At 37.5% G+C, this 15,202-nt stretch overlaps 1 protein-coding gene across 1 annotated transcript in view; it reads right to left on the bottom strand.

Annotated features, from left to right (window-relative positions):
- Positions 1–13,698: 13,698 nt before the first annotated feature.
- Positions 13,699–15,202, bottom strand: part of LOC126199029 (cingulin-like) — a 310,715-nt gene continuing 309,211 nt past the window's right edge. Inside the window, exon 12 of the mRNA XM_049935770.1 lies at positions 13,699–13,836. Within this exon, the coding sequence (XP_049791727.1) occupies positions 13,788–13,836 (49 nt within the window). The 3' untranslated portion in view covers positions 13,699–13,787. The remainder of the gene's footprint in view (positions 13,837–15,202) is intronic.

Here is a 15,202-nt window from a genome sequence, read left to right as displayed (position 1 = left end):
GACTGGATGAAGCGTCGTCTCACGCGGTCTGCACGTCCAGCACGAACGCTGGTCCAACTGAGGCGCCAGGTGGAAATGGCATGGCAAGCCGTTCCACAGGACTACATCCAGCATCTCTACGATCGTCTCCATGGGAGAATAGCAGCCTGCATTGCTGCGAAAGGTGGATATACACTGTACTAGTGCCGACATTGTGCATGCTCTGTTGCCTGTGTCTATGTGCCTGTGGTTCTGTCAGTGTGATCATGTGATGTATCTGACCCCAGGAATGTGTCAATAAAGTTTCCCCTTCCTGGGACAATGAATTCACGGTGTTCTTATTTCAATTTCCAGGAGTGTATTTATATAACACATTTCATAAATTTAAATATTCTTCAATGGAGTAAAAGCAGTGATGCTGTAAATATGACTTTAGAGATTTTCCAAATGTATTGACCTCAGTGATAGCTTTTATGTTTTCAGGTAGTCTGTTATAAAGCTTAACTCCCATGTGAAAAGTACCTTTTTGGCACAGTGCTGTGCTGATTTGAGTCATATGTAAGTTTCTGTTTTGTCTGGTAAAGTGCTCATGCATATCACAGTTTTTTTGTAGTCTCTGGTCCTTGCCTATTACATTTAATTTAAAGAACAGAAGGGTTTCCATAATGTATACACACGGTAATGGGGGAATACCAGATATCTTAAACAGGGATTTACAAGAGTCTCTAGGCTTGCACCCAAACAACATTCTAATGCCCCTTTTTTGTAGTTTAAAAGTGCCTGCAAAAGGCAAGGTCTCAAGTTTGAGTCTCGGTCCAGGAAGTTTCAGAAGGAAAGACTGATTGTTGGGGACTGCATCAGATGAGATTTGAAAACCTGAGAGCTTAAAGGTGGAAGACAGGATAATAACCCTCATAATCTCTGTCTTCCATATTACCCTGTCTTCCACCTTTAAGCGCTCAGATTTTCAAATCTCATCCGAGCAGTCCCCAACAATCGGTCTTTCCTTCTCATCCCGTATGGTAAGTCTCCTCTGACCCACGTTTATGGGTGACTTTCCCAAAATCTACCCCTTTTCCTATATCTCTCCAGCCCTTTTCCTTCACCCTTCTTCATTCCCCTTCAACCCATCTGCCTGAAGAAGGAGACACTGGCTCTGAAAGCTTGCCAATCACAAGTCTTTTATGTGTGTGTACTGCTGCCACTTGGCCAGTAGATTTGTTATCTATTCAATTAAATAATTTTATCAATAATTGTTTTCATTGTTAGATGACAATTTTATCAGCTTTTTATTTTTAGAGGCCTCACAAAAGAATGAAATCTGTCTTTAAACACAGTTTGATTCATATTAACCGTGTTTATCTGTATTATTTAAGGCAATTTACAGACCTTAATGTAGCTAATTGACAGTATTATGAATCAGAAATGCCATATAAGGACAGGCTTCATGGAAGAACAAAATCTTTTTGGACCTTTCCTAAACTTGCAATTCACATAAAGCTTTATCGACAACAAATGTATCTATTACTAAAAGGAAAACGTGTGGAATACAGCCTAATTCATGAAAAATGGTGTACAGTACAGCAAAATTCATGAGAAAATGTGTGCAATACAGTCTAATTCATTTACTCACTCATTAATTATGAAGGAAAACTTACATTAATGTGGAGTGAGTCAAGGTTGCTACTCTCCTGCCTTGAAGTACCCATTTCATTTTCCTCAGTATCTATGTATCAAACAAGATACTTAAGACCAAATCTCTTATATTCCATTTCCACTATGGGGTATATCAGAACATATTTCAGTCTGCAGTGAAATATGATTAGTAGTATTATTTTTACACATTTCAGTGCAAAGGTCCTGGACATAATTTTAGTTCATTGTTAATGCATTATTTCCTCGCTTCTAAAGACAAAGACAAAGGAATTTGATCTTTCGAAGAAGAGGTCTTGATATGTTGATCACTTTTCCTGATGGACAAACTAAATAGAGTCTTCAGTCACTTTGCGATATCATAGATTGGCACTCTACTGTAGCTGACAATGAGATGCACTAGAATATCCCCCTTTTGCACTTTTTAAGTCCTTGCAATCTTGGTAGGGCATGTGCTTGATTACGCAGTTGCTTCCAGATTAAATTTTGTAGGTCACAGAACTGCAAAGCTCTCTTGTCTATCAGTCAACCACAATTTTGGTACACAATGTTAACATTATGTAGTAAATCATCTGTGATAGAGCACCACTTCAAACTATACTATGAGAAAGAGTGTAGTGCAATTCAAATTCTGCTCCTATTCCAGGATTCCCAAATAGTTTAGTAAAGGACCCTATATACATATAACAGCAGAAAACTTAACTAACAGATAGGCAGGACACCAAGTGACCAAGATTTGGAAGCCTATAATTTGCTTGCTAGCAGAGCTGTGGTAGTAGGTTGTAGAATCAACAATGAATTCAAAATAGATGAGCCTACCCATTTGCCATACATCTATAGGGGCAGCAGTTGGGACTAACATAGATAATGTTTACATCCTAGCTCCAGTGCTAATTTGCAACACCTGAAGCTCTCAGTATTTGGAACAAGATTGGACTATAAACAAAAAAATTGAAAACATAGGAAGAGACAGATATTCATTCACCTACTGTCCCTACACTAGTAATGGAAGCAGACTCTGTGGAAGCTGTGGAACAAACTGAAAAGAGAACTCCTGGACTCTGAATGGCAGCTGTGATGCCAGACCATGATAAGAAAACCCAGACATCAAAAAATGAATGATTGCAGAATATTGTACGTGGAACAGGAGTGGACTACATATGGGATAATCTTATATGACTGGGACAAGACTGAATACAAAGTGCACTATAGCAAATGTCCTGACCACACATGCTGTGTACTCTCAATTTGATTTCACCACTGCAAAATCATTAAAAACATGAGCATCTATATCACAATTTTTCCCTGAACTTTTTAGGTCTTTTTAATTATAATGGAACAGTAACAACCCTGGAGGTATGAACAATCATTTGGGCAGAAAGTGTTGTAAGTGACTTTTCCACAGGTAACAATCCTCTTATTGGTTAATAATTTGACACTGTCTTTGTCCTCTACAACAACTGTTGTAAGTGTATTTTCAGAGCAGGATGCTGTCGGGATATATTTAAGGCCAACAGTCACTCAAAATAATCTGGTCCAGAGTTATAAAAAAGAGAAATTCATTGTCTTACAAATATATGTTGAAATTTTCAGAATCTGCTACAACAACATTTTCCTCTTATTTGATAAAAATCCCCAATCTCATTAAGAGATCTGCTTGCCTTGTAAATAGCATGCAAAGGTAAAAATCTTTCTCATGTACAAGCTCTACTTGAAATGTGATAACAACACTGCAAGTCATAACAGTAAGCAAAGAACACTTTAAATGGATGTGATACTAGGTGACAGTTTAAGACAATGTAAATAAATATCAATAATATCAACAACAAACACTGAGATATTTAATGGTAAAAAATAGGAAGTCCATTAGTGGTAAATACAGCCATTAATCATAAATCTTATTTCATTAACTGATTTGATAGCTCTTTCTTTTGTTAAATCAGTTCATGTAGTATAGTGGCAACAGTTTTTCTCTCTCTCTCTTTTTTTTTTTTTTTTTTTTTTTTTTTTTTTTTAACAAACAAATTAATTTTATACAAATGAAATTTTTCCCCTGTTCTCTTTGTGGGACAGCCTGAATTGGTTCTACAACTGTTTCTTATGTTAAGTTAGCAGTGTATTGTTGCATCATTCTCTCATTGCTAGTGGTTTTTACTTTCTTATAGTCACTGCTTTGCAGAGTTCTGTTTCACTTTGCAAGTTAGTACATGTACAGTTGGGTGGTCCTTATTTTTCAAATTATATATTTCTTTGCACACACACCCCTAGTTTTTTTCCATCTGTTTCAAGAAAAATTTTAAGATGTATTCTGTTGAAATTGAAGACAAGGAACCCATGCTGCAGTTGGCAAGAAGTTTCATCATGTCGCTACATGTTGGTTTATAACTGCTTAAACGTATGCTCAGCTGCTGTCATTCTGTCCACCTTCAGTTGCGCATCAGTTTCCATTCAGTGATGTTGTGAATGTTTATTTATTTCATGGCAAGTAGTTCAAGAAGTAATGATAGAGTTATTTATTTAGTCAGTAAAATTAGGCACCAGATCAGTGGACATAAATTACTATGTAATTGACAGATTTTATAACATACACAAAGTGAAATTGACAATCAGTGAAAATGCTAATTTAGTCATGCATGAATGTGTAATATTTTGGGAGAAGGTTAGGATTCCTACAAGAGCTCTACTTCATCATATGAAGAAACATATAAGCATGCATTCAGAATGATGCAATCTGCAAACAAGTGCTCATAGAAAGAGAATCACTCACAAAGAACAGGAACCTAAGTGTTCTGCAAGTCTAAATTATCTCTTTGATATTTTCAATTCTAATGCTTTGAAAATGATGAAAATAGATTTAGCATATGGCTCAGAGAGAAATGAAGTTAATGCAAGATTTCAATGGGCTATTAATGGCCAATGAAGAACAAAAAGAAATCATTTTGTGATGTGTGCAAGATCAGCAGAGGCAATGTCCTTCTTGCAAAATAAATAAATAAAAAATAAACACTGAAAACTGTGCTGAAACTAGTACTGATTTATGTTGCACTCACACATTTTATATGCCAATAGAAAATTACACACTTTTTTTCAGTATTTAAGTCTTACATTTCAAAATATGCCAAAAGTAAATAAAATAGGGGAGTATGTGCTCAAATCACATTTTTTTGTAGCCCTCATATAGAGACAACCCTAATTTACAGGTTATTTTTGTTTCTGTATACACTGAAAAAGATAATAACATTGTTTCTGTGATGATTAGCAATCATCAAAAATTGATATAAAGTGAATATGTTTTCCCATGTACCAGAATAGTAGCTCTTGATTGATACTGTATGAAAAAGTACCAACAGACAATAAAATAGGAAGATAGAAGGGCGTTAAGATTTAATGGTAAAGATCATTATTTTCTAAGTGATATGTGTCTTTGTTAATGCTGTGTTTATACGTCAGTAAAAATGTATGCATGGACACCTGACAAGACCTAAATATTTTTACAATAAAAGTATTCATGATTTATGTTTCTTGCAGTAATCATGAAGTATTAACATTAATTGTAATGATGACAGAAATTGTTCAGTCTGTTGAAATAGTGGAAAGAAAGACAGTATATTATGCAGAGACAACAGGAAGTCAATCTTCCACTTCCATACATGGCTACACTCCATATCCTACTTTCAAGACACTGTCCATTGCATTCAATTGCTCTTCCAGGTTGCTGTCTCTGACAGAAGTACAATGTCATTGGGAAACCTCAAAGTTTTTATTTCTTTTCCATGGGTTTTAATTCCTACTCCAAATTTCTCTTTTTTTTGCTTTACTGCTTCTCAGTATACAGACTGAATAACATTGGGGATAGGCTACAACCCCATCTCACTCTCTTCCCAGCCACTGCTTCCCTTTCGTGCCCCTCGACTCTTATAAGTGCCATCTAGTTTCTGTACACATTGTAAATAGCCCTTCGCTCCCTGTAATTGAACCCAGCCCCCTTCAAATATTGAAAGAGAGTATTCCAGCCAACATTTTCAAAAGCTTTCTCTAAATCTACACATGCTGGAAACATAGGTTTGCCTTTCCTTAATCTGAAGCAGCTACTTCAGTAGCGGGGATTGTGTTGAAGAGACTGCGTGGTTTTTTAGGTTAGAGGGTCTCAGGAAACCACAGAAACGGCATCTGTCTAAAAGGGGGTAGGTTAAACACAGTAAGGTACTTGTAGAAACGATTGGTATTGTGACTGTAATTTGTCGTAATTGTGTTGGGAAAGAACCAGAGCTCCAAGCCCTGATAGATAGCACTGAAGCTCAAATAGTTATAGGTGCACTAAGCTGGCTAAAGCCAGAAATAAGTTCAGCCAAAATTTTTTCAAATGATCTAACAGTGTTCAGAAAGGATAGAGTAAAGACAGTTGGTGGTGGAGTATTTGCTGTCAGAAGTAGTTTGCCTTGTAGTGAAACTGAAGTAGATAGATCCTGCAAAATAGTGTGGGTAGAGGTTATACTTGACAATCGGACTAAACTATTAATTGGACCATTTTACTGACGCCCCCCCCCCCCCCCCCCCCCGCCCTCCCCGCCACACCTCAGAAGATATAGCTGCTGAACAGTTCAAAGAAAACTTGAGTCTTATTTCAAATAGGTATCCCACTCACACTATTATAGCCAGTGGCGACTTCAATTTACCCTCGATATGCTGGAAAAATTGTACATTTAAAGTTGGTGGCAGGCATAAAATGTCATCCAAAATTGTGCTGAATGCTTTCTCAGAAAATTATTTTGAAAAATTAGTTCATGGGCCTACTTGAAGCGTAAATGGTTGCAAAAGCATACTTGACCTCTTAGCAACAAATAATCCTGGACGAATAGGGAGTATCATGATGAATACAGGCATTAGTGACCACAAGGCAGTTGCTGCTAGGCTTAATACCATAACACCCTTAACCATCAAAAAGAAACGCAAAGTACATCTGTTTAAAAAAGCTGATAAAAATGCTCTTAATTCCTTTTTAAGAGGAAGTCTCCACTCCTTCCGATCTGATAATGTAAGCATAGAAAAGATGTGGAATGATTTCAAAGAGATAGTATCAACGGCAATTGAGAGAGATATACCACATAAATTAATAAGTGATGGTACTGATCTCCCATGGTACACAAAACAGGTCAGATCGCTGTTGCAGAGTCAACGAAAAAAGCATGCCAAATTTAAAAGAATGCAAAATCACGAAGATTGGCAAAGTTTTACAAAAGTTCAAAATATAGCACTTGCTTCAAAGCGAGATACTTTGCAATTTTCACAACAAAACTCTGTCTCGGAATCTGGCAGAAAACCCAAAGTGATTCTGGTCATATATAAAGCTCACCAGTGGCAAGACATAAACAATACCTTCACTGCAAGATAACAATGGTGAAGTCACTGATGACACTGCCACCAAAGCAGAGTTATTAAACACAGTTTTCTGAAACTCCTTCGCCATAGATGACGAAGTAAATATTCCCGAATTCCAATCAAGAACAACTGAAAACTTGAGAAACATAGAAGTAGATATCCTCGGTGTAGCAAACGGGCTTAAAGCACTTAATAAAGGCAAGACTTCCGGTCCAGATGATATACCAGTCAGTTTCCTTTCAGAGTATGCAGATGCAATAGCTCCATATTTAGCAATTATATACAACTGCTCACTCACAGAAAGTTTCGTACCTAAAGACTGGAAAGTTGCTCAAGTCACATCAGTACCCAAAAAGGGAAATAGGAGTAATCCACTGAATTACTGGCCCATATCACCAATGTCGATTTGCAGCAGGGCTTTGGAACATATACTGTATTAGAACATTATGAAGTACCTCAAAGAAATTATTGACACATAGTCAACACGGATTCAGAAAATATCATTCTAGTGAAACACAACTAGCTCTTTATACTCATGAAGTAACAAGTGCTATCGACAGGTGATGTCAAATTGATTCTATAGTTTTAGATTTTCAGAAGGTTTTCGACACCATTCCTCACAATCGTCTTCTAACAAAACTGTGTGGGTATGGAATATTGCCTCAGTTTGTGACTGGATTCCTGTCAGAAAGGTCACAGTTCGTAGTAATAGATGGCAAGTCATTGAGTAAAACAGAAATAATATCTAGTGCTCCCCAAGGAAGTGTTACAGGCCCTCTATTGTTCCTGATCTATATTAATGACATAGGAGACAATCTGAGTAGCCCTCTTAGCTTATTTGCAGATGATACTGTCATTTACCATCTTGTAAAGTCATCAGATGACCAAAATGAATTGCAAAATGATTTAGATAAGATATCTGTGTGGTGTGAAAAGTGGAAATTGACCCTGAATAAAGAAAAGTGTGAAGTTATTGACATGAGTCCTAAAAGAAATCTGCTAAATTTCGATTACATAATAAGTCACACAAATCTGAAGGCTGTAAATTCAACTAAATACTTAGGGATTACAAATAACCTAAATTGGAACGATCACATAAATAATGTTGTGGGTAGAGCAAACCAAAGAATGTGATTCATTGGCAGAACACTTAGAAGGTGCAACAGATCTACTAAAGAGACTGCTTACACTACAATTGTCCGCCCTATTCTGGAGCATTGCTGTGTGGTGTGGGATTTGTATCAGGTGGGACTGACAGCTGATATTGAAAAAGTTCAAATAAGAGCGGCTCGGTTTGTATTATCACAAAATAGGGAGGATAGTGCCACAGACATGATACATGAATTGGAGTGGCAATCATTAAAACAAAGACTTTTTCATTGCAACAGGATCTTCTCATTAAATTTCAATCACCAGCTCTCTCCTCCAATTGTGAAAACATTCAGTTGGCACCCACCTACATAGGGAGGAATGATCATCATGATAAAATAAGAGAAACCAGGGCTTGCACAGAAAAGTTTAAGTGCTCGTTTTTCCTGTGCGCCGTTCAAGAGTTTAACGGTAGAGAGACAGCTTGAAGATGGTTCATTGAACCCTCTGCCAGGCACTTAATTGTGAATAGCAGAGTAATCACATAGATGTAGATATCTTGTAAGATAAGTCATAGGGACAGTATTGCCTCATGTGTTCCAACATTTTTACGGAATCCAAACTGATCTTCCCTGAGGTCAGCTTCTATCAGTTTTTCCATTCGTCTGTAAAGAATTCATGTTAGTATTTTGCAGCTGTGACTTATTAAACTGATAGTTTGGTAATTTTCACACCTGTCAACACCTGCTTTCTTTGGGATTGGAATTATTATATTATTCTTGAAGTCTGAGGGTATTTTGTCTGTCACATACATCTTGCCCACCAGTTGGTAGAGTTTTGCCAGGGCTGGGTCTCCCAAGGCTATCAGTAGTTCTAATGGAATGTTGTCTACTTCCGGGGCCTTGTTTCAACTTAGGACTCTCAGTGCTCTGTCAAATTCTTCACGTAGTATCATACCTCCCATTTCATCTTCATCTACATCCTCTTCCATTTCCATAATATTGTCCTCAAGTACATCACCCTTGTACAGAGCCTCTATATACTCCCTCCACCTTTCTGCTTTCCCTTCTTTGCTCAGAATTGTTTTTCTGTCTGAGCTCTTGATATTCATACAAGTGGACCTCTTTCCTCCAAGGATTCCTTTAATTTTCCTGTAGGCAGTATCTATCTTATCCCTAGTGAGATAAGCCTCTACATCCTTACCTTTATCCTATAGCCATCCCTGCTTAGCCATTTTTCACTTCCTGTCGATCTCATTTTTGAGATGTTTGTATTCCTTTTTGCATGCTTCATTTACTGCATTTTTATATTTTCTCCTTTCATCTCTGCTCTTGTCAATTTTTCCCTAATGCTCTCTCTGAAACTCTCTACAACATCTGTTTCTTTCAGTTTATCCAGGTCCCATCTCTTATAAGTCCCTACCTTTCTGCAGATTCTTCAGTTTTAATATGCCGTTCATAACCAATAGACTGTGGTCAGAATCCACATCAGCCCCTGGAAATATCTTACAGTTTAAAAGCTGGTTCCTAAATCTCTGTCTTACCATTATATAATAATATAATATAATATAATTACCATTATATAACATACAACTTTCTTTAATGATTCTTAAACCAGGTGCTAGCTATGATTAAGTAATGCAAAATTCTACCAGATGGCTTCCTCTTTCATTTCTTACCCCCATTCCACATTCACCTACTTCCTTTTCCCACTAGCAAATTCCAGTCCACCATGACTATTAAAATTTCATCTCCCTTCACTATCCGAATATTTTTTTTTAATCTCTTCATACATTTCTTCAATCTCTTCGAGTCTATCTTGGCTACAATTATGCATTCACTATGCTGTTCATAGTAGCTTACCCATGCTCCTATTTTTTTATTCATTATTAAAACTAATCCTGCATTACTCCTATTTGATTTTGTATTTATAAACCTGTATTCACCTGACCAAAAGTCTGGTTTCTCCTGCCACTGAACTTCACTAATTCCCACTATATCTAACTTTAACCTACCCATTCCCCTTTTTAAATTTTCTAACCTACCTGCCTGATTAAGGGATCTGACATTCCATGTTCCAATCTGTAGAACACCAGTTTTCTTTCTCCTGATTATGATGTCCTCCTGAGTAGTCCCCGCCCGGAGATCCGAATGTGGGACTATTTTTACCTCTGAAATATTTTACCCAAGAGGACGCTATCATCATTTAACAATACAGTAAAGATGCATGCCCTCAGGAAAAATTACGACTGTAGTTTTTCCTTGCTTTTAGCTGTTCGCAGTACCAGCACAGTTAGACTGTTTTGGTTAATGTTACAAGGCCAGATCAGTCAATCATGCAGACTGTTGCCCCTGCAACTACTGAAAAGGCTGCTGCCCCTCCTCAGGAACTACACATTTGTCTGGCCTCTCAGCAGATACCCCTCTGTTGTGGTTGCACCTACGGTACAGCTCTCTGTATCGACGAGGCACACATGCCTCCCCACCAACCGCAAGGTCCATGGTTCGTGGGGGGATTAAAAGTATAGATATGCTGTTTATTTAAAACAGCATCCATGGAACTCTTGACTTGCAGATGTCACCAAAACTACACAGGGTATTGTTGTGTGCATATTCATAAAAAAAGAATTGTAACTTAAATATAAGCCAACATTAATTAACAATAAGTATTTGCTTTTATATTGAACATAAAGTATAACTTTTGGTTGAGTCAGTTATTATCAAGAGAATGGGAAGATATTAATTATTATATTCATAAAGGCTTTAATTTTTTGTACATTATTTACTATAAAGTAAAGTTTTCTAAAAATGAAAAGTTTAAATTAAGTTGACAAACTGCCTTTTGGCTTCTGTCTTTGGTTCTTCAGCCAACATTTGTTTGATAATTTTTCTGATGTATCACCAGCATGAGTTGCTGGCATTGTCAAACTCTTCACTCTGTTGCTTGTAGTGGACTGGAGACAAGCTTGTGTACTTGGCACACCAACATCCGAGGGCTTTCTCATGGCCATTTCTGGTGTGATTCTCCTCTTGCTACCTGAAACGATAATTCATTGCAGCATAGGAATCCAGAATCCATGCACCTTGAGGCTTTCTTCTTTCTTGTTGAAGCTACTCTCACTTCTGTGTATTTCTATTGTTCCTCTGAACAAGCCAGTGTGACTGCTCTTCTCTAGACCAGAAATTCTGTGTTGGCAAATTTTACTATGTGGTCAGCCTCACACAGCGTGTGCTCTGCCGTGGCAGATTTCTCCACCTGCCCCAACCTACAGTGCCGCATATGTTCTGTGATCCTTGTGTTGTCTGCTCATCCAATGATTCCATCTGTGGCAGAGTACACACTGTGTGTGGCCAATCACATAATAAAATTCGATGACAGACGTTCTGGCTATAGAGAAGAGCTATCACACCCACTTGTTCAGAGAAGTTATAGAAATACAAAACATTAGAATAGCTTCAACTAGAAAGAAGAAAGCCTCAAGGTGAATGGATCCTGGATTCCCATGCTGCAGCAAATGACTGTTGCAGGTAACAAGAGGAGAACCGCACTGGAAATGACCATGGAAAAGCCCTAGGATATTGGCGTGCCAGATATATATAATTTGTGCCCGTGAGCTCGATTTCAGTCCTCCACTAACAATGGAGAGCGAAGCTATGATGATGCCAGCCATTAGTGCTTGTGAGACATCTGAAAATCATCTAACAAACATCAGCTGAAGAACCTGAGACAGAAGCCAACAGGCAGTTTGTCATTAAGTGGGCATGAAAGCCTTAACAATTGTAAATTAAGTTGTTGATTATATTGGCCTGTTTCTATCTAGTTTCTCACTTTCCAATCTTTCTATAATAAAGATGTTGCAAATTCAATATGTAAACAATAAACAATGATCTAAATTCTATTTGGCTACAGACTCACTAAGTTGATTTATCATCTGGGATTTTTGAGAACCTAAATATGAACATGTATTATGGAAAATTAGTAGAATGCGACCCCTTGATGTACCTGATGAATTCAAATAATCCAGAGTTATTTCATTTCACTTTCTAGTTAACAATGAGAGAGTGTGAGTCTTTTTAAAATGGTACAAATTTTCAATGAACTCACTTGAACTGACATTCCAGAGCTTCATATTTTGAATATGTAAGATGATGTTTTATTTAAGGTATTACTACACTTATTTAGCACCTCTTTAACACCTGTATACAATTAAAATCCCTGTTTTCATAAATGAGTTCAGAGACATATGACAGGGCAATAGTGCTCAACTGCCACTTCAAATCTGAAAAATGAAAGATATTTTTATACCCACTATGCCATTTGACTTTTGAGGTGGGATAAGATGGTCACATAAGGATCATGACTGTATGTGAAAGCCGTAAGTTGAATTCAATACCTGTATGCTGTGCCTTATGGTTGTGTCATATGTCACAGTGATGATGGTTCTCCAGTCTTCAGATTGCAATGATAAGCTTGGAAGCCCCTTAAGATATATTTGAGAAGAGTAGGCAACCTGTTGGCACTGAATTGATTTTAACCTCTTCCTTAATTTCATTTAATATCTGTCCATGACAACACAAACACAACACAAAACTACAAAAGCATTCAGCACTGTCAGCCACATGACACACAGTTACACACTTCATAAAAAATCAAAGGAAGAAAATGTTAAATAGTTGCATGAAATCTTCTCATTCCTCAATCAAAGTTGAGTAGTTAAAATTCTTGAGATTTCAACAGTTGTCATGACTATCATCTATAAAAGTTAAGGCTCTTGAGTTTCAGGAATAGCTAAGTGTCCACCTTAGCGCACAACTTGGCGGAATCCAGAATGTTTCAGAGGTGGACGAAACTTACACATATATCTCAAGTTGAGTCAAAAAGTATCTGGCTGCATGATTTCATGGAGTACAAGTAGCCAATGCCATCTTTGAAACTAGCTTTCTTGTCTACTATACATGTCAGTGTTTTATTTTTGCTTAGTGTACCAAACCTTCGCCCGTTCCCTATTAAGTGTGTACCCCTGATATCTAATAAAATTATTATGCTAGAATTGAATAATTGTCACCTTTTTCCAATTAAATCACTACAAGTTGTTGCCTTGGCCAAGTTTTTCATTTTTCCAACATTGTTTTGAGATGATCATCTAGTCAACATCCTGCTATGGTCAACTTGTCTAGCTTCGTTTGTCTTATCTGGTGTGCCTTCAGCATATGAGCTTGTGACATGGTCTACAGTTTGTCCCATGCAAAAATTGCCACATTCACTGGAAACATTGTACAGACTTGGCACTATAATTTATACTTTGTCTTTAACAGGGAGTACAATTTGAAAACTGTGAGGAAGCCACCAAGAAAGACTTTCAGGGCACAATGGTAAACCATCTCCACTAGGACCTTACCCGATATAATAATACATTGGCCTGAATACTCAAGTGGCTGGGTATAGAATTTATTTTTCAGTATTCAGAATTACAGTGACAAGAAGACATCATATTGTGTACAAACAACTATAATTTATTGACACAAACACTAATACATACACAGCTAGACAACTATTTTAAATGAAGGAAAATATTTCCTTATAAAACAATGAATGTAAACAGCCACAGTTATTTTAATTTACATCACCTAACATAATTTTTCTTGTTTGTGTCATAGTTTTTGAGGAGAAAACGTTATATTTTTGTCTCATTTAACTGGAGTAGAACTTGCGCAGGAAAAAGGGAATTTTGTTATTCTGCAATAAAAGAAAAATGTAATGCTACAGTGCATTATGAATATAAGGCAGTGTGACATAATATACAAATCAAATTTCAAATTATTATGTTCATAGTGTCAAATTATTGCTCTATAAATCAACAGGAATACAAAATGAAATCTGACCATAAGGAAATAATTACATACCCATAGCACAACAAATTTTAGCTTTTTGTCTTTGTTTCAACTGTTGTATCCTAACTGCCTTCCTCTAAAGAGTGTGAAAAATATCCATTATTTCTCATAAACTTTGCTTTTATTACTAGGACACTGACATTTAGTGATTTTATATTTTATTCCATTTTTCAATGTATTTCTGGTAGTTTAGTGATGTAATATGGCCTCCCATTCATTAGTACAGTTTTATCTTCAGTTTTCATACAGGGTTAATTACATTCTTAAAAGATGGCAAATATCCAAGAGATAAATTTTGCTATGTATGTGGTCATTTTATCAAGACAAAAACAACAAATTAGTATGGTTCAGTATCTCATAAGATGTGTGAGTCCTACAAAACTTACTTTGGTGTTCCCGTAGGGAATTAGAACAAACTCTGGATGACACATTTTGCTTGTAAGAAGTGCAAGATTCTGGACAGTACACTGGACAATATTTTATTGTATTTTCAACAACATTTTTCTGAATTGTTTGCTTAGTTGTTGGATTTTTCTGTTCAAAAGTGAAATATATATACACTCCTGGAAATTGAAATAAGAACACCGTGAATTCATTGTCCCAGGAAGGGGAAACTTTATTGACACATTCCTGGGGTCAGATACATCACATGATCACACTGACAGAACCACAGGCACATAGACACAGGCAACAGAGCATGCACAATGTCGGCACTAGTACAGTGTATATCCACCTTTCGCAGCAATGCAGGCTGCTATTCTCCCATGGAGACAATCGTAGAGATGCTGGATGTAGTCCTGTGGAACGGCTTGCCATGCCATTTCCACCTGGCGCCTCAGTTGGACCAGCGTTCGTGCTGGACGTGCAGACCGCGTGAGACGACGCTTCATCCAGTCCCAAACATGCTCAATGGGGGACAGATCCGGATATCTTGCTGGCCAGGGTAGTTGACTTACACCTTCTAGAGCACGTTGGGTGGCACGGGATACATGCGGACGTGCATTGTCCTGTTGGAACAGCAAGTTCCCTTGCCGGTCTAGGAATGGTAGAACGATGGGTGCGATGACGGTTTGGATGTACCGTGCACTATTCAGTGTCCCCTCGACGATCACCAGTGGTGTACGGCCAGTGTAGGAGATCGCTCCCCACACCATGATGCCGGGTGTTGGCCCTGTGTGCCTTGGTCGTACGCAGTCCTGATTGTGGCGCTC

This window comes from Schistocerca nitens, chromosome 1 (assembly GCF_023898315.1).
Source record: "Schistocerca nitens isolate TAMUIC-IGC-003100 chromosome 1, iqSchNite1.1, whole genome shotgun sequence".
Lineage (NCBI taxonomy): Eukaryota > Metazoa > Arthropoda > Insecta > Orthoptera > Acrididae > Schistocerca > Schistocerca nitens.
This window is presented reverse-complemented; position numbering and strand designations above follow the sequence as displayed.